Source organism: Thunnus albacares, chromosome 9 (assembly GCF_914725855.1).
Source record: "Thunnus albacares chromosome 9, fThuAlb1.1, whole genome shotgun sequence".
NCBI lineage: Eukaryota > Metazoa > Chordata > Actinopteri > Scombriformes > Scombridae > Thunnus > Thunnus albacares.
The window spans coordinates 802,574-830,090 of NC_058114.1; the positions used below are offsets into that span (position 1 = coordinate 802,574).

Genomic DNA, 27,517 nt, shown 5'->3' on the forward strand with positions numbered 1-27,517 from the left:
CTACATTTCAGAGGGAAATATTGTACTTTCTACTCCACTACATTTATTTGACAGCTTTAGTTACTTTTCAGATGAAGATTTGACACAATGGATAATATAACAAGCTTTTAAAATACAACACATTGTTAAAGATGAAACCAGTGGTTTCCAACCTTTTTGTCTTTTGACGTCTTACAAAAAGCAGTGTGTAGTCGGGGTCACATTTCACATGTCTATAAGTTGTTAACAGCTCCACCAAATAGTGATTTTTCCCTCTAAACTTCTCACATGCTTTCATTTCAATAAATGTTCAAATGATCCAATATTTCAGCAAAAATCAAAGATTAGAGAAAAAGTCCAAAAACTGAAAACAGATTTGTGTATCAGAACTTTGTTTTTTCTTCTTTCCTCTCCCATTAATCATCTCACCACCCCTCAGATTTATCTGCTGACCCTTTGGAGGGGCCCGACCCCTAGGTTGGGAACCACTGGACTAAACTAGCTAACTGTATATAAAGTAGTGTAAACTAGCTCCACCTCCAGCAGCTACAACAGTAACATGCTGCTCTAACACTGATGCTTCACTATTAATAATCTAATGATGTCATATATAATAATATATCAGTCAGAGGGACCAAACCACTACTTTTACTGCAATACTTTAACTACATCAAGCTCATAATACTTATGTACTTTTACTGCAGGAGTATTTTTACATTGTTGTGTTGGTACTTTGGTTCATCAGGTCATCGTGTGAAGGTGTTCAGTTAAAGTTTCAGGTATGACGAGATGCTGTGAGATGAGAGTTCAGTTCAGTGTTTTTTATGTTTTGGAGGAAATATTTGTGGCGTCTGCAGATGTTTTTATTGTTTCTACTGAAGATGCAGGTCAGAAAGAGAGAGCTTCAATAAATCTCCTCATGAATAAAAGTTAAACCCTCAAACATGTTCATACTCACAGAGACAGAAACTGTATTTATGAATATATATGAATATAAATATATTCATCTGTGAATCTGAACTCACATATCACAGAGGAATCAAATAAATCTGGTTACAGATCATTGAAACTTATCAGGAATGAAATGAAAACAGTCACGTCTACAGCAGTGATGGAAACTTTAACACTAAGAGACACTTTGGATTGTCAGATTAATCAGATATTGATAATAAAACAATCAGGCTTGATAACTGAAAAATATTCAAAGATTTATCTCTGCAAAAATCTACTGACTGAAAAACATGAAAACTTAAAAATTTTCTTTGGAAACAAAGACACGCTCACATCTTCACATCTGCATCCTGATTCATCTAAAGATGATATAATATATGTATATATACACACACACACATATATATATATATATATATATATATATATATATATACATATACATATAATATCATATATGGACACATTTTCTTTTGTAAAATAAACACTGGTCACTTTATTAGTTTCACCTGCACCTGTCTAATCATCTATTACAGCAGCTCAAACATGACGTTTTTGTTGACTCACACATGTGATGTCAGAGTGGGCGGAGCTTCATTTACACACATGAAGGAGAAAATATTCTTCTTCTACACGTGTTAAACACAGAAGATGAACATGTGACTGTGGAGGCTCTGACAGAGCGAGTAACGTAACTAATTAAAAACTGTTGCTGTTGAGTAATTAGTGAAGTAATGTGATTACTTCTGTCATGAGTAAAACAGACATGTGTAATACAGATGTTGGGGGTCAGGTGACTGCAGGTGTTTATTAGGTGGTCAGGTGACTCACAACGGCAAATGATGTCATGTCAGATCTGCTGACTCATAAGTGAAACGTTACCTGGACAGGTACTGTCCTGATGACGGCAGCTCATGTTTGTTGGGTTTGTCGTAGCAGTTCACCATGTTTTGGATCAGAGCCAGGTCTGGTCTCACCACGGTTGCCGCAGCGACGGCCCTGGCGACAAGCTGCAGGGCGTCTCTGATGTAGAAGTCAAGCGGTTTGCGCCCCACCTCTCCGTAGGCCAGGAGGCCGAGCGGCAGGCCGATGGCGTGCAGTGCATCGGGGCTGAGCGGCTGGCCTAGCACCCAGTGCATCATGGGTAAGGTGAGGCCTAGGTCCTGCGCACTGCGCAGCACCGCCGCAGCGCACTGTGGGTCGGCTCCAAACAGCAGCACTGACGCTGGCGGCGGCTGATTCTGTCGGAAGTGCCGGGACAGGAAGTCATGGATCTGAGTGTCATCGTGGGCCGACTGCGTCAGATTCAGCAGAGCGCGCAGGTGCCAGGTGACGCCGCCACCATCCCATGATGCACCACTGCGACCATCCAGGAGCTGCAGGAGACCCCGAGCCTCCTCCCAGCCACGACACAAAACGGCGGTGGCCTCCCTCCAACCAGAGCGCCGCAACACCGTCAGCAGCAGCTCAGACAGACCGGACTCTGGAACCCCCGTCACCATCTGCAGGTGGAATCGGTTCTACAAAGAACCAGGACGAGAACCAGAAGGAGAGAACAGGGATAGAACAGACAGACAGGATCAGAGGTCAGAGGTCAAAAATCACAGATAAATAATCCAAAATCAAAAAAATCCTGCTTGGAGGTGAAAGCAGAACATCAAGAACCAACACAGAACCAAACAGAAACAACAGAACCAAAACAGAACCAACAGAACCAAAACAGAACCAACAGAACCAACAGAACCAACACAGAACCAAACAGAACCAACAGAACCAACACAGAACCAACAGAACCAACAGAACCAACAGAACCAAACAGAACCAACAGAACCAACACAGAACCAAACAGACACAACAGAACCAACAGAACCAACAGAACCAAAACAGAACCAACAGAACCAACAGACAATAAACAGAACCGAACGGAACCAAAGAGAATCAACACAGAACCAACAGGGGAAGGTTCCAGTTTAACTTCATTCTGTCTGCTTTTAATTTGTTAGATGATTATTATTTTATTTTGTAATCCCTGCACACGTCCTGTTGATGAAGAAAACATCAAACTGCATTGACAACAACAACAACAACAACAACAACAAACATGCGTTCTTTCACATTCAAAGCTCCGAACAGACACAAGCACAGCGGCTGCGACCAGAGACCAAACTGAAGTGATAAAACAGGAAGTGATGATGTCATCATTCACTTCAGGCAACAAAGCAACGAAGTGAAGAGAAACGTTTGTTTATTCTTTCATCAGCTCGACTGACGACAAACAAAATACTGAATTAATGAGGTTAAAACAACAACATGAAATCTGATCTTATGAACCATATTTGTGTGTAAAACAGCCTGAAAACATAAACATGAACATGAGAACGTGAACATAAGAACGTGAACATGAGAACGTGAACATGAACATGAGAACGTGAACATGAGAACATGAACATGAACATGAGAACGTGAACATGAGAACGTGAACATGAGAACGTGAACATGAGAACATGAACATGAACGTGAACATGAGAACATGAACATGAACATGAACATGAACATGAACATGAGAACATGAGAAGATGAACGTGAGAACAAGAACATGAGAACATGAGAACATGAATATGAGAACATGAGAACATGAACGTGAGAACATGAACATGAGAACATGAACGTGAGAACATGAACATGAGAACATGAACAAGAGAACATGAACATGAACATGAGAACATGAACAAGAGAACATGAACATGAGAACATGAACATGAGAACATGAACATGAACATGAGGACATGAACGTGAGAACATGAACATGAACATGAGAACATGAACATGAGAACATGAACATGAGAACATGAACATGAGAACATGAACATGAACATGAGAACATGAACATGAGGACATGAACGTGAGAACATGAACATGAACATGAGGACATGAACGTGAGAACATGAACATGAACATGAGAACATGAACATGAGAACATGAACATGAACATGAGAACATGAACATGAGAACATGAACATGAGAACATGAACAAGTGTTGCAGTTTCAGTCATTAACTCTGCTGTTGTCTCTGTTCTTCTGTTCATTCTCGCAGGAAATGACTCGATTTTCTCAACGATTGCTACACGGCGCCGATTCTCCTGCTGACTGACCGTCACCGTAACTCTGCCTGACACACTGATAACACACACACACACACACACACACACACACACACACACACACACACACACACACACACACACACACACACACACACACACACACACACACACACACTGAGTTCAGGTGCAGAACAGTAAACGTCAGGTTCTCTTATGTAGAACGTTCTGTTCTTTAGATTAAAAACCTCAGCAGAGTTTCAAATGAAGCAGCTTCCCCCAAACCGATAAATAAGAAACTGTATATTTTTCCTCTTTATCCTCTTTTTGTTACCGTGAGACATTTATTACCCATCATCCCCCAAACAGACTGTCGCCTGTAATATCAGAACACCATTATAATCCCTGCAGTTCATATTCCACTTCCTTATTCTCTAACTCACACGTTGTTCTGCTGTACCTGCAGTTCACGTGTGTGTATCAGTTCAGACTGTTCTGGTGGTTCTTTAACTTTACTTTAACTGGGAATAACCTCTGTAATCTAAAATATTACTGGTTTTTCTTTAATGGTTGGGCCTCATCTGTCACATCTGGTCACTTTTCAGAAAATGAATAAGAATGAATGATCTGTCTGATATGTTTCATTTCCTGCTGAACACTGCTACAAAAAATACGTTCAAGGAATTCCTGTCATGCCCACTTCACCCTCCTCTTCCTCCTCCTCCTCCTCCTCCTCCTCCTCCTCCTCCATCAGCAGAAGAGCAAATGGAGCTGTTTCAGTCTGATTCTGCTGTCCCTGAGCTGATTGGAGGAGAAGTGATGTCATCCATCACACCTGTCCAGGAGACGGAGAGATGAGCAAGAAAAGACTTTTGAACCTGATCAGTTCTGACGGATTTAACGTCACTTCAGCCGCAGACGCCGCCGTCGTTTCAGATGTAAACACGCCTGCAGCCTCCACCAGCTGATCAACAATCAATAAAAACATCACAGACAGACTCTTCTTCACCTGCTTCTGTATCTGTTACACAAAGAGACGAGTCTGTAAAAGAACTTTTATCTTCAAACAGTTCTGTGTTTCTGCAGAATGAAGCAGGAAATGTTTCCTGAGGACAAATTAAAAACCAGCTGACTCCTCGTTTTTGTTTTTACATTTTAACACAACCAGTGCTCTCCTCCTGAGGCCTGTCTGTCCCACGGCATCCTGGGAAATGTAGGAAATCCCTGACCCAAGCAGAACTGATGTTTGTTCAGTTTGGTTTCAACAAACTACTTTTCAACATAATGTTCTGTGTCAGACGTTCACTTATTAGATTGTTCCCGGTTCTCACAAATACACAAATCACTCTGATATTTTCTGACTTGAAGGGAAACAAACTGTAAATGTTTGGACGCTAAACTGCAGACTCCTGCAGAAAAGTAAAGGAGCTGCTGATGAGACAGAAGGTTTTATAAACTAAAACAAATTCAGCATTAAAGTGGACTTGCAGGCAGATACACTGAGTCCAAACACACCTGAAACACCTGCTGGTGTCTCTGAACAGACACCTGATCTCCACCTGATTGATTTATATCTTTCTGTCTGCAGAGACTTTACAGAAAATTGTTTTAATACACAAAATGAATGTATGAACTATTGAAGGGAGCATGCTAACATTACTGCTAATTAGCACATGCTAACATTTTAATGTCACAGCAATCCGTTCAATAGTTGTTGAGATATTTCAGTGAAGAAGTAAAAAGGCGACCTCATGGTGGCGCTAGAGGAGAAGTCAGAGGATCATCAGACTGTTTAGAGAAAAGTCTGTAAATCTGCACATTATTACTGACAAACAGGTTCCAAAGGTTTTCACACTAATTTCATCCATTTGTGTCAGAAAATTGCCTCAATAATGACTGAAGCTCTGCTCCAGCTTTATTTAAAGCAGGTTCCCAGTGTTCCCAGTGTTCCCAGTGTTCCCAGTGTGTTAAACCAGCAGTCAGGTGTCTGTAATCATTCCTCCTGTTCATACTGGTTATTAAAAGATCCTTCAAATGTGTTTTCAATGGAAGTGATGGAGGATAAAATCCACAGTGTGTCCACACAGTCATTTAAAAGTCTGTGTGAAGCTTCTATTCAGCTTCATCAGTCTGAGTTAGTCATATCAAGTGGATATCTGACACATTTACAGTCTTTTTAGCATCAAATTCCCTCTTTGTGTTTCCTCGGACAGTGTTTCCCTGTTGAGGAGGAACGATCACAGCAAGAAAAACATGTTTCACTGTTCATTTGGGCTCCTGACTGCTGGTTTAAGACACACTTGAGAAATTGTCCACGTTGTCTGGAAATGAACCTTCATCACTAAACTACGGTGGCCCTGAAGTGCACATCACAACGACAAATGACAAAACACAACAACATTAACTTCTACCGGAAAAGGGTAGGTACCTGCTATCGACAAAGCTTGTTGCTGATTGGACAGACGCGCTGTCCGTCTTCATTTGGGGTCCGTGTAGTCTCCACCCAAAGCTGTGTTCAACTTGATTCATAACAGGATAAACAATCAATGGATTCTTGTTTTTCGTGTTAAATTAAAAAAAAAAAAAAGGAAATCCACATGCTTTCAAATATATATACATATTTATATAGATAGATAGATAGATAGATAGATGATAGATAGATGGATAGATAGATAGATAGATAGATAGATAGATAGATAGATAGATAGATGGATAGATGGATAGATAGATAGATAGATAGATAGATAGATAGATAGATAGATAGATAGATAGATGGATAGATGGATAGATGGATAGATAGATAGATAGATAGATAGATAGATAGGACAGCGCCTCCTTCCTGTTAAAAAGACAATCAGTCCAATCAGCAACAAGCTTTGTCGATAGCAGGTACCTACCCTTTCCAGTAGAAGTTAATGTTGTGTTGTCTGCTTTTGTTGTTGTGTTTTGTTATTTGTCGTTGTGATGTGCACTTCAGGGCCACCGTACTAAACACACGGCAAGCTGCAACAACTGAACGACAACACAAAGCCTCAAATAAAGACTTTGACATCACAGATCAGAGTTTCCTTTACTGATGATCTATGAAATAGTTTTAGTTCCACCGAGGCTTCACATCAGTAAACACAGACAACAAAGGACTGGATGCTGTGAAACTACACCCACTAAATATAAATACATTTATATTAGAATAAAGTTTCCAAAGTGCTGCAGATCTGCTGAAACGGAACAAAGTGAATCAATAAAACAGAAACAGAATGAAAGAAGGTCATTCAATAAACTGTGAATAAAATATAAAGACGAGGAAATGAAAAAAAAAAACTCGTTTCACATCAAACAGCAGCTGACAGAAAGATTCAGAGTTGACATGTGACTGATTTATGACATCACAGCGTACGTTTGGGTTTTTACATGAAGCAGAGGGAGGAGTTGATGCTTTAAGGATATTAAAGGAGGTATTTGAACTTTTTTTGTGGAAAACATATCAGACACAAATTATTATTCAAAGCAGATTATTTTATATGTCTTAAAACTTGTCTGGGGGGGCTTGAAGTTCAGAGTTTAATAAATCTGTTTCCACAGAGAGACGCTGTCAGTGACTCTGCTGTTAAATCTTCTGTTTTCTCCGCTAGAGTTTCATCTCCATCATGTAGGAAAACATCATTAATGTGAGCAGAGAGTATTCAGAGTCAGAGTGTAATAATGAAAGCTGACAGCGGAGCCGCCAGCTGCTCTCACTCTCTTTAAATATTAAGCACCAGTTTGTTCCGCTGTAATATGTTCTCATTACTCTGAACCTGAACCAGCTGTCTCTACTACACAGTCAGCAACACTACACACTGCTGCCAGCGCCCCCTGCAGGCTGCACAGCTCATTAACGGTTCTTCTCTTGCATTCTTCCTTTGTGATGTTTCTCCTGAAGGTGGCGCCAGAGGAAACATCATCACTGAACTGTAAAAAGGTTTATCCTCTGAGGAGCAGGAGTGAGATCTATAGATTAGATTCACTTTATTATAATGATCCTCCAGACATGTTTTAGGACAAATCCTCTGCATACAATAATAAATTGTCTCTGACATGTTTTTTCCACAGAAATGTTCAGTCACCTTTAAAAACCTCTAATCTCTATATATCTATACTGTGTTGTGGAAGTATTGAGCGATGGTCAGCATCTCAGTGGAGAAAGTGCACACGAGTCTTTGATGTCTTAATGCTGAGAATGTTTATCGAACACTCGGCCAAGCAGAGAACTGAAACCTGTTCTGCCTTCTGATGGTTTGACTCTCAGTCTTTAACACCAACAGATCAGCCAACAATATGGAAAATTAGTTTAATTGGTTCACTAGTTTCTAAACGAGGAACTGCACTTTACTCGTTAGTTCAGAGGGGTGTGCTATGAGGCAAGATTAGTGGGTTAGTGAGGTATGTTCAGCCTAAAGCTCTCTATTATCCTGGCTAGATCACCATGGTAACTGATGCTGCAAACCTAACCTGGTCCAGAGCAGCTTATGTTCCGAGTTTCAGCTTAAATCAGCAATAAAAAGTGCCGCCATTTCACCAACTACCTGATTTTTTAATGAACAAATTTACACGGTCAGCAATTTTCTGCCAGCATTCCTCTCTCGCCTTATGTACAGAAACAGCGTTGCTCTTTGCTGTGATAATGTATTTATATCATTCACTGCTCTCCGTTATAACGACCTGTCCCTCCTGACTGAAGTAGGCGACACGCGTTCGGTCTATTATGTGCGGAAAAAGAGTCAAATGACGCGCCAAACGCCCCCCTTCATGGGAACACACACAGAGCCTGAAGCAGAAAGCCTGAGTTAACAAAGAAAGTTCATAACCACCGTTGTGAAACCGCTTATCTCTGATCGTGAGTTTAGGGTTTGTCGAGCCAGCTCACACAAAGAAAGCCTGGATATGTTGAGCTTGCTTCGTAGTAAAAACCCCCCTCTGGTCACCGTCAGCACATTCCAGTTTGAATGTTGATGATTATACAACACGTAGTTCCGACCGAGCAATCTGATTGGTCAACTAGACATTTAGAATGAGCTCGAATCAGCATGACAGCAACACTGTCTCCGCCATTCATCAGAACTACAGACTGTGACGTCTCGCTAACAACAACAGTCACTTCTGGGTAGACGACTGCTGGTTGATTTGAGTTGTGTAGATATGTCAACTTGGCAACTTTTTTTCTGTTGTCTTTTTCAGCCGTAACTGTAACGTTTGTAGATATATAGTAAAACACGGTGGTCCGACCTATCTGACGTTTCTGCTGGCTTTATTTTATGTGCTGCGTTGCTTTGCTAGTGTCTTTGGTTTGGTTTGTTTTGTAGGGAGGATCTGCGGTGAAAACCCGGAGCAGAGCTCTGAGTTGTCTTTCTATTATGTTTGTGAAACTGGATTGAACTGAACTGATTAGCAGTTGTGGGGAAAACAAAACAGACCCTTTACTGAGTGGATTGAACTCTGAGACTGAGACGAGTTACACTCATACACACATAAAACTCGTACCCTTCTTCACTCTTTATCATTACCCGGCTCCCCCACACACAGTAAAACTTTGCCATTTTCCCTTCAGTTGAGAGTTTATCTCAGCTTCCACTCCGGCTTCCTCCGTCAGCTGTGCTGGTGCTACGGCGTTACTAGCTTAAAAATCTCTGTGAAGTTTGCGGACATAGTAGCTAAATCTGTCAATGGAGAAATGACTTTTTTCAGCAAATATCTTAGTTACAACGAGATTGAGCTAGCAACGTAGTTTTGTGTTTATATGTGAAGTATTTATTCAGTTTGGGAAAAGCGTTAGCTGAAGTTAGCTAGCTGAGTCAGCAGGGACTAGAAATCGTCTCTGTTGCTAGGTCGTTGCTAAGGGTCGGTCTACATGCTGGAGTAGTAAACTAGGTTTCATTACATAGGAGTCTACTGACGTGAGCGATTGTTTTCCAGGTATTAGTCATACGCATTAGTCATATGTGTTTCCATGGAAACAGAGATAACACAAGCAAAAAGTTTTTTATTTTTAGAGCGAACTGCCTCACAATATGAATACATTTTGTTTATATCTTTTATTTTGTTGGTAAATGTTGTAAATAATCACAATATTACACTTGAGGGTGTGATTTACTTTATTGTTGGCACGACTGAAGTGTATTATTGCCTAATTATGTCATGGAATCTACGCATTCACCTGTCTGTGGCATCCAGGGAGTCTCCAGCCATCTCCCTGACCTTGGTTACCGGGACGACGCCGGTTCACTCTTTACCAAAGTGGCTCCAGGTTTCCCAAACATCACAGACAGCTGCATATCCAAGGAGAGGCAGTTTCTCTCCCTGTGAGACTTGATGTTATTTACTCTGTGAGCTCCAGGCCTGTGCTTGACCCAGTGTAACCCCATATGTAACCGCTAAAGATGGAAAATCCCATAACATACTGGACCAAACTGGTTGTGATGTCACAAATCATTCTCATAGGTACACGTCTTAAACTCAGATTTAAGACGGGCACAGAGAAACTTTCCTTCTTCAGCAGATGAATGTGAGAACAAACTCCACCAGCTAAATGACGAGTGAATATTCATGTCTTACCAGCCGCTCAAAAGATTACTATTGTTTTTTTTTGGCTGCTGAGTGAAATAAATCTACCAGACATTTGCATATTTTACCAGCAGTTGGCTGGTGGCTGCTGCTAATTTTGTGCCCTGACAGAGAAGCTCAAACATCCAACTGAAGGAACCAGAAGAAAAACATAAACACTAAGAAAGAAAACAGAACAGAAAACACGCACATGGAAGAAGAAGAAGCAATCGGTATACACAATACACAAAACTACAACACAGCAGCGTCCAGCAGTACAAAGTATTTATTTCAACCAAACCGCCACCACAGCGTCGTCCAATCATAAAACACGTTTATTTTCCAGCAGTGATGTGTGACGATGTTTGTTCTGCTGATCAGAAAACATTTCTGTGTCCCGATGAAGAAACTGATCCTCTGCGTCTGACCATCTTATACACACGTTCAACCACAGTTCAGGAGTATTAACCCTTCACATACATGTCTTTGATGGTGGGAGGAAACCGGAGCACTCAGAAGAACCAGAACAGATCCCAGGAACTCCTCACAGGAAGGACCGGGGTTCAAACCCACGACCTTCACACTGTGAGGCAGCAGCACTAACCACTAACCAATATGCTGCAGAGGATCAACAATATGATGTATAATAGAACCTTTAAATTCTCCTTGTCTGATCAATATTTCATGTTATGTTAAAGTGAATATTAAACCTGCAGTGTGAGACTTTTCTCTCCCCCTTCTGGCAGTGAGAGTAATTATCGTAAACTCTGCTACTGTGTTGCTACTGTTGCAGCTGTAAAACGGTGGATAAATTGTTCTGAGTGTCATATAAACCCTGTGAAATGACTCGTTTCACTATCAGAATTTGATCCATTCGGTTGGGTAACATTTGGAAAGTCTAGAGGAGTCACACGATTAAATTATTTTATCCCCATTCAAGTTAGCAGAGAGCTAACTGGAAGCTAACTGGACGTTCGCTGCATGTTCTGTCCACAGAGCTCAGTATGATTGATCCGGCCAGCGCAGGAAAGTCCAACTCTGCATGCTGTGAAGTACAGAGAGATTTATCTGCTGGTGATAAACTTAATCTGCACTGTGTGAACGTCACACTGCAGGTTTAATTTAGTATCATTATTATTCATTGAATGTAGCTTTATAAAACGTCTAAAAGTCTGTTTTTGTATAATGATCTTTCCTCCTTGTTGACTGTCACATTATTATAATATAAAGCTAAATGACACATAATTGAATAATGATGTTTTACACAAGAAAACAAACAATCATTTAGAACATAAATACACAAACACACTCGATGGATGTAATATAATAAATAAATACATCATGTAGAATCAGTTTTAATGATGAAGAGTCCGTCTGAAACACTAAAGAGTTAAAAACATCACAGATCAAAGTGATTCGTCTGCAGGATGAAATGAAACTGAAAGATGGTGATGATGATGATGATGATGCTCTCGCTCACATCTGATTTGATCCGTCTGACTTTTCTCTCTCTGTCACAGATTAAATATCGATCGGGGTTTCAGGCGTTTGTTGTGATCGCACCCCCAGAGACCGACACCAAGCTAAAAACCTGGACCGGGACCCGGACCGGGACCGAGGCCCCCGATGCAAAACACAAAAACCTGCCGTCTCCCCCGGCGACGTGTTCGGGCTCAGAGGCTCAGCTGGTGTTTCCCGCCAACAAGAGAAGTCATGTGTTTCTTTCAGCTCCGCGTTTATCAGCAGGATTCAGACATGAAGCTGCTGAGTGCTCGGAGACTGACAGCCACCGACTCTCCCCGGAGGAGGAAACACAAAACACAGCAGGCAGCATCCATACAGACTTCACACTCAGCAACAGAAGAAAAGCATCCAACAAAGAGGAAGAGGAGGAAAATCAGATGCCTCAAAGACACAAATTATACATCCAGCAACGTTACATCAAGCCTGATCATCAGCTGACTCATCCTCAGCGTTTGAGGGCATCACAGATAAAGCTTGTTGTTGTGAAGGCATGGCTGGATTACTGAATGGGCCTGCTAGGCCCGGGGGGCCCGAGGGGCCCCTAAGCCAGAGCTTCTGCATGAAGTCGCTGTTATTAACTTTGCGTTTCTTGTCACATAGTCAAAGGGCTTAGTCATTCATGTCAATAACAGCCCCAAACGTCCTGCTGAGAGACTGAAGGAACAGCCTGAACATTCACTTTGAAGATGTCACAACAAAGAAAACATCAGGATACTTTTTAAGGTTCAGGTGCATTATTATTATTATTATTATTATTATCATGTTGTTGCACCTGCCCAGAAACACATTTATTATGTCTTTCTTTTACAGTATGTCTTGAGGCCCTTCATGTTTTATATAAAGCACTTTGTGCCTTGTTGTTGGAATGTGATGTACAAATAAAGTTGCTTTGCCTCGTCTGTTTATTTCTACATAATTGACAGTGAAGCTTCTCTCTTTTTCCCACCACAACCTTCTCTGTGACGACTCTGAAACCTAATCTGCACTTCGTTTACAGTCACAGTCTGTCAGTGAAGCTTCTCAGAAGATACACGGAAACATCTCTGTGAACCTACGCAGAGAAGTGCATTATGGGTAACTGTAGGCTGCACCGACACGCCGCACACCTTCAAAACCTCAACATGCAGCACAGACCTGAACATCAAGCAAGTTGCTGGATTCAATTCAAAGTCCGAAGTGTAAATATGATTCATACGAATATAAAAGAAACATGATTCCACCTTAATACTCAATAAAAGGCCAAATTTATCATCTGCTATGTGTTGACATCAAGTTTGCTGTTTCCTCGTCTTCGATCTTGCAGCGTCATGACACTGATTCATCAAATGCTCGTTTCTTCGTTTTTTCTGTTGAACAAATTGTGTCTTTGGTTTTTAAGAAAGAACTAAGCCGCCTGCATAGTTTCAGAAGAATATCTGGGACATAAATTCAGACTTTATATGGAAACACTTGAAGCCAAGAAACATATTTTACATCCTGACTTCCTGGATGTAAATCTCACCACATTATCAGACGGCTGCTCTTCGCGTCTCAGGACCTTTCAGATGGTTGTTGTTTGTCTTTTCTGTTTGATTTGGATGAAAACAGCCTCTGATAGTCGAATAATCTCTCTCAGTGTTTGTGTTCTGACTCACATCAGGAAACACAGAGAAATGTTTTATCTTACTTCATCACTTAGCCAAAACTGCATTGAATACATTTATTTTTAACTGAATTCATTTCCATAAAGCTCCAAACACAGGCTCAATCTGCTGTCGGCTGAGAGTGAAAGCAGCAGGCAGGTTGGCTCTGAGGTGAGTCGCTCGGAGCCAAAAATGTTAAAGGCTCTGTGTTAAATCAGTTTTTAGGATAATGGCTCTGTATAACTACACTGCAGTATTAAATGATGTTCAGTGAGCTGCTGTCAAACAGAGCTGATCTCTTAAGTACCCCATTAATGACCTCAGCAGGTTTCACACAAAGAGCTTCTTCTTCAGACAGACAACCTGACGTCATGAAGGCTTCTAGCAGGAAGTCAACATCCACATACTTCAGTGGCCTGAGAGACGCTGAGAGCTGCGGCATGCAAACATGTTTTAGTTCTAGCTTGTTGTACATATCACAACCTGTATGACTCTGAAGCTGTAAACAGACTCTCGTCCCTGCACATGCTCAGTAGCGTCTGCCTTACACAGAACTACTCTCTGAAGACTGAAAACATGGTGCTGTTATCAGTCGTTTCTAAACACACTAACGTGACCAAACTCTTTGTGATGAAGGAACATGTGACCCAGTGCAGCGCTGTGACTCACTGATGTGTTTATTTAATAGTTTATGGACGACAACGGAGGCTTTTTATTCTGATTGGTTCCTGCACGGTTCAATACTGAGTCTAAATGTTGAACTTTACCAACAGACACAAAACACACAAACACAACAACACGTGTCAATCAGACACACTGAGATAAAAACACAACAACAGGCAGCACATGAGGATCTTTATTACATCACTGTTTTATTGTGTTTATGTAGTTTTAATGGTTGATAGTGTATAAATGTGTATATAGTGTAAATACAGTCAGATGAGTAGCTCTCTATAGAACAAACACAGTTTATTTCCTCTTTTTTTTTCCATCTCATCAATCTCTGTGTTTGACAGACACTTTGTCCTCTTTGTGGACATTTTCTCAAACCGTTCTGAATACTACAATACCCATGATCCCCAGCCACTGTTGCTATGGAGAAGAAGCCATTCAGAGGTGTGAATCAGAGCTTAAGCCTGTTGCCATGGTTACTGAATCGACCTAGACCTCAAACTAAAGAGAATTTATTTAAACTTTTACATGTTTTATCGTATCGCCTGTGATTGGACGTTTCTAGCTGTGCTGCATCTTGGGAGCTGTAGTCAACTTCTCTCCTTCAGCCTTTATGTCTGTGAGCTAACTCTCATCCAGTACATCAAATGGTAACATTTATATTTAACACTGTACACGGTCCAATAAATAAATAAGACAACGTCTTATGTCAATTAGGAAAAAAAATTCTTTCAGCTTTGTGGTGACAGTTTACACCTGAATGTTTTTCCTCTCCCATTAATCATCTCACCACCCCTCAGATTTATCTGCTGACCCTTTGGAGGGGCCTCGACCCCTAGGTTGGGAACCACTGGACTAAACTAGCTAACTGTATATAAAGTAGTGTAAACTAGCTCCACCTCCAGCAGCTACAACAGTAACATGCTGCTCTAACACTGATGCTTCACTATTAATAATCTAATGATGTCATATATAATAATATATCAGTCAGAGGGACCAAACCACTACTTTTACTGCAATACTTTAACTACATCAAGCTCATAATACTTATGTACTTTTACTGCAATACTTTAACTACATCAAGCTCATAATACTTATGTACTTTTACTGCAATACTTTAACTACATCAAGCTCATAATACTTATGTACTTTTACTGCAATACTTTAACTACATCAAGCTCATAATACTTATGTACTTTTACTGCAATACTTTAACTACATCAAGCTCATAATACTTATGTACTTTTACTGCAATACTTTAACTACATCAAGCTCATAATACTTATGTACTTTTACTGCAATACTTTAACTACATCAAGCTCATAATACTAGTGTTTTTATTTACTATAGTAGGCTCTTTCATGTCCTATACAGTGGGGTCCAAAAGTCTGAGACCATTAGTGAAGATATTTCTATTTTTCATTTGTTTTAAATGTAATACTATATTTTTCATCACAAATGAAATATCAGCTTTACAATTTGAGTGAAAAGTTGAATCTTTGAAAAATGTCCATGACTTTCAGAATATGTCCCTCTGTTGCTTTAATGACAGCAGCACTCGAGCTGTATGGACTCCACATGTTGTCCGAACCCTGATGAGCCGCGTTATTTATCCCAGCAGGATGCCACAATGTTCAGTGTGTTTGGCTTTTTCAGGGGTTTTATTGGCATGAAGGTTTCAAGAACAATGTTGCCAAAGCATCAAAGTACAATTTGTCAAAATATTTGAAGAGTACAAAAGAACATTAATATGAACATTAACACAACGGCGTATTGATTGTCTATATACAGTATATCCTATTTCAGTATTTGTGTGTTGGGGAGGGGGGGGGGGGGGGGGGTTCACTCAGTAACCATCTCCCCAATTACATTTCAACAGATCTGTGTGCTTTTTCAGTCTCTATCTCATGTTGTAAATTGTGACCCAGCAGTGATTGCAGGCATTTCAAGAATAAAACATGAACTGCTGAAAAACTGCAAACAAGGTTGGAAAGAAGTTTCATGACACACAGGATTAAAGAGCTCGAGTAATCCGATGTGTCCTGCACAACAGGCAGGATGCCGAGTTAAACTGACCAGTCTGAAGTGTACAGAGGCTGCAGATTAATTAACACATGTGTCCTGCTGCCTTCAGATGCTGCAGGGATTTAATGACCTGACGGAGAAGCTTTTCATACGGTATAAAGCAGCTGCGGACAACAGATACTGTCAGAATCAATCATATTCATTTATAAATCAATGCAGACTAGTTCACCGCTTTAACCACATTAAACTTTATGTTTTATGCCAATTTAAATGCATCTATTGGCTGGGGAGTGTTTGATTAAATATACTTTATTCATATTTTAAGCGTTACCCCGGGATTCCACCGGCCGCGTGTGCACGACGTTCCGGCTCTGACGTGGTTTTGCTCCGTCCTCTGCACAGCGCCCTATTCCACTGGGATCATGTCAGAAGCGGAGCGTCTTCACTGCGGGGAAGCCTTCCGCCATTTAAAGTCAGTTGCACTCCTACTACAGTAATTACGGTAGCCTAGTCAAAGCTGATAAAGTACCTTAAGGCTACAGTAATTACTGCAGTAGCAGGGCAACTAAACTGCCCAATTTTGTTAACTTGCTCAACTTTCGTTGATTTGGTCATTTTCCTTGATTTTTGTGCTTCTATGTGGTTAATTAGGCTACGTAGTTAAATGGTTTCTTTGTTCGTCTGTTTTAATTATGTTTATTGTTGATATATGACCAGGAGTCTGCACAGGGCGTTCTGGCTCTGGCTGCACAGAGCCAGAACGCGGCGCACACACGTGTCTGGTGGAATTTAGGGGTCATTCTGTTATTTCTGTGCACTTGCTGAAAGAATTTAGTTTGATTTTGTTGATAAAAACAGTGACATGCCAGTGGAGTGACGTCTGTTCTCAGCACAGCAACACCAACAACTCTTCATCTGAATAAACACACACTTCCCACCTAAAATACACAGACAGGCAAAACATATCCAGGAAACAGTCGGAGCGCTGCTTTCGTTGGTCGTTATAATCACTAACAGAACTAAAGGCTTCATAATATTTCCATGGTCACTGATGGAGCGCTGCTCCTCCTCCGTCCAGAGTAGTCGACCCCCCCAGACCAGAATATTCCCTCCAGCATGTCTGACTGTGGGTTTGATGGTATCGTTCTCTCTCCTGTTCGTCTCCTCACATTCACCCTTCTGTTACTGCTCTACATCTCAGACTGGGATTCATCAGTAAATAGGACTTTTTTCCAGTCATCTGCTGTGAATCGCTGGTATTTCTTATCTCACCCCGAGTGTTTGGCCTTGTTTCCCCTCCTGAGAAGCGGTTTAGAAGCTGCTGCTCGTCCTCTGAGACGCTACAACGCAGCCTTCTTCTGACACTGCTTTTCCTAATTAGAGTCTTGCGTTCTTTATTTAGCAAATTCTGTATCTGTGATGAAGTTTCTATCTCTCAGGGAACTCAGCTCGATGCATTGATCTTCTGATGGTGTGGTCACTTTTGATCTTCTGATGGTGTTTTGGATGCACTGATCCAGTTTCTGCAGAGTGTTTTAGAGCTTCATGCAGCCTCTTAGAAACCTTTAGTCCAACCATGATGTGATGCTGAGAAACACAGTTTGACTTCTGACACTTTCACTTAGTTCTGACATCGTGTTTCCAGCCATCACAACGCTACTTAGTGAGCAACGACCTGCTGGAAACCTTTAACAGGTGAGTCTGTGAGTCTCTGATGAGTCGATCAAACCCACCTGAGAGTCATCTGAACGCTTCAATAGAAGAGACACAACTCAAAGAAATCTGACCTTTGCTACAAAGGACTTAAAGGTTCTGTATGTAAGAATCAGAAATTTGTTCTCATTAGTGACATCATCATTAAACGAGCTGCAGTCAACATCCTGGTGCTCGTGCTGTTGCAGGTGATGCCTTTTTCCTGATGGCTCTTCGCCAATCCTCACTGTCTAACTCGCACAAATATGTGTTAATCAACCACCCGAATCTGACCCGACCCCCAAACTGTGTTTACTAAACACCGGCAGGCTCAGTGAGCTGCAGTTTTGTTGTGAAATGTGTTGTTTGTGGTCGACGGAGGCAGCGAGCCGTCTCGTTAGCTGCAGAGCTAATATCTGCAGGGTGTTTCTAGTCGGATAGCATCATTTTTGTTGTGTTGTTGTGTTGGAGAGAGGCGAGGCACTCGGGAGCGTCCCAGATCCTTCACATAGAACCAGTCCACAGGCTGATAGAGACAACCGAAGAAGTTGTTACATCACTACTCGTTCACTCACTGGCAGTAAAAAACATTAATACTGTAAATTGCTTCACAGTTCAACATATAGAACCTTTAAGCGAGTCAATGATCAAATATTTGATTGCTGACCTACAAATAGATCCTCTGTTATGACTCTCGGTCATTATTGTGTTTTTTGCTCTTGCTGGTCATCTGTATCTCTATTTTTACAAAAGCCGCTCTCTCTCTCTCTTCCTCACCCCTCTCGTGTGTGCGTGTCTGATTGTGTGCAGGTGGTGCTCCCTGATTGGCCTGGGTGCCGGGACAGCTGATTGGCCAGAACGGATGACTTAAACACCAGCTGATGCCCTCTCCCGCCCTCTCTCTCTCTCTCCCATGTCCAACAATGCAGGCCCATCCTGCTAGTCGTAGTGTGTGAAGGAGTGATAAAGTGTTGCAGATGATGCTTCTTGTACTTTGTAAATATTATATTATTATATTATAACTTAGGCAGCAGTTTAATTTGTAGGAGTGAGAAACCCTTTTCTCCTGTTTTTCTTGATTAGGAGTTCGGTTATCTTTGTCTTTTGTTTCTATTTTTCGATCGGGAAGTTTAGGGTTTAGTTTACTTTAGTTTGTTGTTTTGGGAAGTTCTGCAAAATAAACTGCTACAGTGAACTCTGATGGTTGTTGACCAGTTTTGGGCCAGACTGGAGACGTTACATGTTTTACACGTCATAACTTGTTGTGTTTTGAAATGATTATTTCCAGGTTGTTATCATGAGAGGTTTCCAGTGAAGCAGGTTCAGTGTGTCATGTGACTGATGAACAGAAACATGTGACTGAGTCTCACTTTGTATTCATGTCTGTCTGCAGAGTCGCTCAGTGTTTTAAAAGCAGTTTGAAGCTTCATCTCACTAAAAGCTCGGCTGAGTCTCAGCAGACAGATCAATGAGCTGCTGCCTGCTGGCTGCTGCCTGCTGGCTCCACCCAGCACACATCCATCACATCAGCTGCTCGATGCAGTACTCCACCCGCTGTTTACAGTGAGGTCATCACTGCTCCACCCCATCACACAGCCTGCTGCACGCTACCTCCACCTCCTCCTACACCTCCACCTTCAACAGACCACCTACACCTCCTCCTCCACCTCCTCCTCCACCTTCAACAGACCACCTACACCTCCTCCTCCACCTCCTCCACCTCCTCCTCCACCTTCAACAGACCACCTACACCTCCTCCTCCACCTCCACCCACACCTCCTCCTTCACCTACATCTACACCTCCACCTACACCTCCTCCTCCTCAATCTCCTCCTCCACCTCCACTTACACCTCCACCTCCTCCTCCACCTCCACCTTCAACAGACCACCTACACCTCCTCCTACACCTCCTCCTCCACCTCCACTTACACCTACACCTTCAACAGATCACCTCCACCTACACCTCCTCCTCCACCTCCACCCACACCTCCTCCTTCACCTACATCTACACCTCCACCTACACCTCCTCCTCCTCAATCTCCTCCTCCACCTCCACTTACACCTCCACCTCCTCCTCCACCTCCACCTTCAACAGACCACCTTCACCTCCTCCTCCACTTCCTCCTACACCTCCACTTACACCTCCACCTACACCCTCAACAGATCACCTCCATCTACACCTCCACCTACACCCTCAACAGACCACCTACACCTCCATCTACACCTCCACCTACACCCTCAACAGACCACCTACACCTCCATCTCCACCCACACCTCCTCCTACACCTCCTCCTTCACCTGCATCTACACCTCCACCTACACCTCCACCTCCACCCACACCTCCTCCTACACCTCCACCTCCAGCAGACCACCTCTTTGATCCTTTGCACCAGAAGGACACAGTTCATCCTCCTGAATCTGAACATCGAGATGTTTCTGTAACTAAAGAAGATCTTTATCTGTATAAGTCTGTAGTTGTATTTCTCATCCCATCATGCATTTCACCAATCTCACACTTTCTCACTCATAATTTCCTTTGCTGTCAACAGAGCAATCAGCTGTTCACATCAGCTGGTCACATCTATCCAACAGCACGGTGACACGCCTCCATTACCAGCCTATCATCACGCGGCTGTCTTTTTAAATATGTTTCCTTCTCTGCCTTTAGTGCTTTCATGCTGCCGATATGCAGCCCACCGCCTCCCCACCACCTCCCCATCACCTCCCCACCACCTCCCCATCACCTCCCCATCACCTCCCCTTCACCGCCAGTCCTCATCACTACATCAACCTCATCAGCCTTATCAGTCTCAGCGGAAGTCATCAGCACCACCAGTGTCTGGACTCTGTGGGGAGATTTATCTCGCTGCTGCTCAGGACTGATGTCCCTCAATTACAAAACGTCCCTGTAGAGTCTAAGTGCCAAAGACTAATTATCCATGTCATCTGTGCAATAAACAATTATCTTTACTTCATTCACTTGTCTCTACTGATTGAAATGTTTAAATCACAGATACGATCTATTATCATGAATATAATGAAAACAGCCGCTGAAGAGAAACATGACGTTTGTGTTTGAACATTTAATCCACAGATTATTTCAGAAAACATCTTCATGACATGTTTCATAAACGTTTACAGCAACACGTTCGTCTCCTGCTGCTCAGGATGTCGATCACTGTTTGTTTCAGATTGGAGCAGAAAGTGGGTCAAGTTAAAGTGAAGTGTAGGTGACAGTCTAAGCCCCGCCCCCTGCTGATGTCACCAGCAGCGGTCTGTGACAGTGGAGAGGTCAAAGGTCAGCAGATGTAATTGTTGTTGTAAATTGAATGAAGCAGCAGCTGCTGCAGTCATTACAGGACAGATGCATGCTGGGTATTATGGCAGCCTGCCAGGTCAGTTTCTCCGAACGTTACACAGCATGACGAACAAGCATTATCACACTCACACACACACACACACACACACGCTGCTGGGGTAATTCAGTGCGTCTGATTGGATGAGGAGGTGAAAATAAACTGACAGTGAAGAGAAAATGATTTTTGGTTGAGAATCTGTTCTGAGACGAGAGCAGAAATCATAACGAGACTAGAGATGAGCAGAGAGCCCAGTATCTGTATTTGTATCTGTGTTTGTTGAGGCGGGAAAAATTATTTGTATTTGTATTCGAATAAAAGTGGAAAGAGGTTTAAAAATCCTGTTTTTGTTTTTGTTACACTTTTAATTTTAGAAAATTAAAGTGTTACAATAAGTGTTAATGAAGCGTGTGTCAGTAGTTCAGCCCCCAACTCCGGGACTGATGTCTAAATAAGGAAATGTGCGTCATGTAGCAGGTGGATGTGACTCCCCTCACTGAGACCTGCTGATAGACGGAACAGCGGAGCAGAGGAGAGACACTGAGATAGTGATGTAACCGACCTGTGCGCTGGTATTTAACATGTTTTATTTTTTCTTCCCGAAAACAAATAATTTTTAAAATATTTGTGTGAAACAAATATTTGTAAAAAAACTCACTATTTGTGCTTTGCAGTGTAACGTATTTGTATTCGGGCACACCCCTAAAAGAGACATGATTGTTTGTTTTAGTCTCATTAACATAAAAACAAACAGACAATTATCTAATTAGCATTAGCATTAGCACAGATACCTGTGGTCACTCACCTGTTGACTGTCTGGCTTTATGTTGAGAGGAGAAGCTCAAAAGATGGAATAACCTCCTGATATTACTGTAGTGAACAAGTATCAACCCTGAACTGACTCTTCAGTTCCTTCTGATAGCAACAGGAAAGATGGCCGACTGAAAGGAACATTAAAGGAAAATTCCAATTTATTTCAGCCTGGTTTATTCTCCATAAATGTGGCAGTTGTGTCTCTATGTGTCCCGTTAACTTTGCTCTCTGCAGACGGTTATCAGGTTATCATACCTGTCTGTCTGTCATCTGTCTGTCTTTTTAGATTATTTTTTGCCTTTTTGTTGAATAGAGGATTATAAAATGGCTGACAGGACACAAGAGAGATGGAGAGATGGTTACGACATGCAACAAAGGTCACTGGCTGGAACTGAACCAAGAATGTGATTTTTATATGAATTGTTTCAAACATTAGTTTGTGAGACTGTATGAAAGTAAACAGAAACTAACTGCAGAGGGATTGTTAGTATGATTTTTATCTGACCCTATATACTTTACTGATTTTGGGTGTTGGACATGTGACATAAACATTTCAGAGTCTGCATGTCACCTTAGGTAATATGGTATGGCCCTTCGGGGGGACCTTAGAAATACAAACAATGGATCCATGGTCAAATTTGGAACTGTTCCAGATGTGAGTTGTTGTGACACATAATATGTTGTGAGGTAGCTGTCAATTACTTGATTGGAGGGCTCCCAACTGACTGAGTGCCCATGGAAAACCTATGTTATTCATGTGATAAGATACAGATGTGTAACCCCATATAAGCTATGCACCGACAGGGGTACGGTGCCCAGACCATCTTTGTACATGGAATGGACCCGATGGCCATCGTCTAATAAACGTCTACAAAATTCTTTCTTTGAACGATATCATCACACATCCTTCCTTTCAGGGATCTATATTGAACCAGGGACATTGTGGTTACGTGGCATGCACCATTCAGCCACCGGGGCGCTCTACTCAATGTTGGTTTTCATTTAGTTTTAATCTCGTCAATCAGTGTTTTCATCATAGTTTTCATTGAATAAATAAAGACCTCACAGAGAGAAGACTTTTCCATTTGGACGCTGTTAAACTAAGACAGTTTGAATTATTGATGATGCTTCATGTTGATTACAGCAGTTTTTTTTTTAAATACATTTATCTTACTATACACAGTCAGAGTGAAGTGAGCTGCAGTTACAGAGTTACGGAGCAGATGTGAGATGACAGGAGAAATTTCAGAGGTGCAGCGACAGATGCATTAACAGTTGCAGCACCACCTCGTTTCATGAAGAGGAAACAGATCAAAGGAGGAAACATCTGCAGGCTGCCAGGATCCTGCAGAGACACGTGATCAACAATCAAACTGAAACAGCATAAAACATCTGAGAGTGGAAAACTGTAGACTACAGATACCATCAGGATGTTTAATTCACAATAAGCATGACGTCACAGTCCAGGGCTACTTGTACCTGAGGGGGAATTTCTGCAGTCACAGGAAGCACATAAGATAAGACTGTGGAGCAGCTCGGCTCATTTAAATAGCAGAGAAATGATGATTTCTGTTGGTCTTTATGCAACATTTACACAACATCTACTGTCATATTCACATAATAACTGTTGACCCAACATGCAACTGTTACAGAGAAAATAATCTAAAGCTGCATTTTTCTGTCCGAAGCCAGAAAAATGAACCTGAATCATGAATGACAGCAAACATCATTTACAGTCTGTTTGCAAAAAAAACACCTGGAGGTCTGAGTGCACAATCAGCACAGTTTAACGTCCTGACTCACACAGAGACGCTGGTGCAAACACAGAAAACCAATCTGCCATAGCAGCAACATACACAACACAAATACACACAAATACACACAAATACACACAAATACACACAAATACGTTGCCCTTCCAGAAAAGTCCTTAAAGGGAATAAATAGACGCCTGACGCTGATGGAAGCTGATAGCCTGAAGTATGGGAGCACTGGGAGCAGAAAAAATACAGCCTGAAGCTTCAACGTTAACCGCTGTGTTTGTTCTGCAGTCAGACGCCATCACACGTACATCACACATACATCACACATACATCACACATACATCACACATACATCACACATACATCACACGTACATCACACATACATCACACATACAGGACGAAGAGGAAGAACCAGGAGATCACGAGGATATGATGACGAGTGTCGGTTTGCTGTTGTTGGAATGATTGTTGTGTTGTTGAAGCAGCGGCAGTACGGCGATGATGACGACGTATGATGACGATGAAGACATGATGATGATGAACGATGACGACGTATGATGACGATGAAGACATGATGATGATGAACGATGACGACGTATGATGACGACGTACGATGACGTATGATGACGACGTATGATGATGATGAACGATGACGACGTATGATGACGATGAAGACATGATGATGATGAACGATGACGACGTATGATGACGACGTACGATGACGTATGATGACGACGTATGATGATGATGAACGATGACGACGTATGATGACGACGTACGATGACGTATGATGACGACGTATGATGATGATGAACGATGACGTATGATGACGATGAACGATGACGGCGTACGATGACGGGGTAAAATGATGTGGTAAGTTGAGCGGATAAATTGCGGAGATGCATGACAGGACATGATGACATACATGGACCAGGTTGGATAAAGGGGTATCAGGGTGCGATGACTGCGTTTGATCACACGGTGCAGTGACGGGATACGATGACGAGGTACAGAGAACAGGTAAATGTAGGGTGAGATGATGGAGTGCGATGGCGGTATACAATGACACGGTGTGATGAAGGATTATGATGAAGAGGTAAAATAGCAGGGTGTAATGTGAGGTAAATGTTGGGGCATGATGACGAGGGTATGATGAAGGGTTACTCTGAGAGGATCTGCTGACAATCATAAACTGTAAACTGTGATGTTAAACTTTGCACCCTGACGCTCTGCTCTGCAGTTTGGAGAGTTTTCACTTTACAGCCAAAAAGCACTTTAATATCATCAGCCGGCGGCTGCAGCATCCATCGAGCCAAACACGGCTGTCTCCGCCGCTCCGTTTGATTCCTGCAGCTGTAAAACAACAGTAATAATGTGAGTGTTCACCTCTGTGAGCTCTGAGTGCAGATCAGTGAGGCTGAAGAAAAGCTCTTTACTCTCAGACATCAGCAGCTGGACACTGAAGATACTGAAACCCAAAATAAACTGTTCAACCAGCCGACAGATGAAACACAAAGCAGCAGCAGCACTTAACACACAGTCGATCTACTGTAACAGCTGCTGCTCTTTCTGGCTCCACATACATGTTTCTACAATACTTCATTTAAAATGATCTGACACTCAAACACCTGCCCAGTACAACAGACAGTTTATTCATCTATTAAAACATCACAGAACACTGATCAACACACAATAAAAAACATTGCTGGTTAATTATCTTTTAGAGAAACTGATGTTGACCTCGGTGACCCGAATGTCTGCTGATACATGAGAGGCACAAACATTAGCTGCTACTAGCATAACACGCAACAATCTCCAGGTGCATTGTGGGTAATGTAGGTGCCAGGTTTTGACAAGGAAGAAGAATATAAAAAACACAATTTCTCTGATTCTCTTTAAAAAAAAACTGTCCATCATGATTCTACAGTCAAAACACCTGATGATGAATGAATGTCATGAAACCAGACAGACAGACAGATGACAGACAGACAGACAGACAGACAGACAGATGACAGACAGACAGACAGACAGACAGACAGACAGATGACAGACAGACAGACAGACAGACAGACAGACAGATGACAGACAGACAGACAGACAGACAGACAGACAGACAGACAGATGACAGACAGACAGACAGACAGACAGACAGACAGATGACAGACAGACAGATGACAGACAGACAGATGACAGACAGACAGACAGATGACAGACAGATGACAGACAGACAGATGACAGACAGACAGACAGATGACAGACAGACAGATGACAGACAGACAGACAGATGACAGACAGACAGACAGACAGACAGACAGACAGACAGACAGACAGACAGATGACAGACAGATGACAGACAGACAGACAGACAGACAGATGACAGACAGACAGACAGACAGACAGATGACAGACAGACAGATGACAGACAGACAGACAGATGACAGACAGACAGACAGACAGACAGACAGACAGATGACAGACAGACAGATGACAGACAGACAGATGACAGACAGATGACAGACAGACAGACAGACAGACAGGTCAGGACTGTCAGTGTTTCTGTTCAGACAGTTGGAGAATTGGTTCATTACTCTGTTCTGCTCTGTGATTGGACGGCACTATCAGACAGTAACCCCCCCCCCACCTCCATCCTCTTTCTTTAATCTCAGACACACACACACACACACACACTCACACACACACACACACACAGTCCAGTAGCAGCTGAGGAGGTCGATAATGAAATCTGTTCTGTTCTCGCTCAGCCTTTTACCGCCGAACCTCTCTGATCAAGATCCTGCTCTTCCTCCTCATCTCATTGTCCTCCTTTCTCTTCATCTTCCTCCTCATCTCATTGTCCTCCTTTCTCTTCATCTTCCTCCTCATCCTCCTCTTCTTGTTGTCCTCCTTTCTCTTCATCTTCCTCCTCATCCTCCTCATCCTCCTCTTCTTGTTGTCCTCCTTTCTCTTCATCCTCCTCTTCCTCCTCATCCCCCTCTTCCTCCTCATCCTCCTCTTTCTCCTTCTGCTTCTATTCTCCTCGTCTCTCCCCTCCCCCCCAACCCCCCTTGTTCTTCCTCCTCCTCATCTTCCTCACCCTCTGAACTGTCTGCCTCTTAGTGTGGAAATATTAATCTTTTCATTAAGAGAATTTAATTGCCAGCAGACAGAGACGAGCAACCAGAGCAACTTCAAAGCATCGATTCTCTGATGGAAAATAAAGGAAGATATTTCTGCTATTTAGCTGTTTTCTTATTTGAAGTTTCTAAACTTTAATAAGTGTTGAACTCTGTTAATCCTGCAGAGGAGCAGTTTGTCCTGAGGGGGGCGCTACAGCCCGTTAACAACAAAGTCACGATGCTTCAGCGTGTAACTAAAGGATCAATAATATTCAAATACTACAGCAACAATATTCAAAACTTCTTTATCTTAAAACATTAG

The 27,517-nt window shown here is 42.1% G+C and overlaps 1 protein-coding gene across 1 annotated transcript in view; it reads right to left on the bottom strand.

The window, feature by feature from the left end:
* Positions 1-27,517, bottom strand: part of grin3bb (glutamate receptor, ionotropic, N-methyl-D-aspartate 3Bb) — a 76,383-nt gene that overhangs the window by 21,331 nt on the left and 27,535 nt on the right. Inside the window, exon 2 of the mRNA XM_044362215.1 lies at positions 1,813-2,450. Coding sequence (XP_044218150.1) covers positions 1,813-2,450 — 638 coding nt within the window. The remainder of the gene's footprint in view (positions 1-1,812; positions 2,451-27,517) is intronic.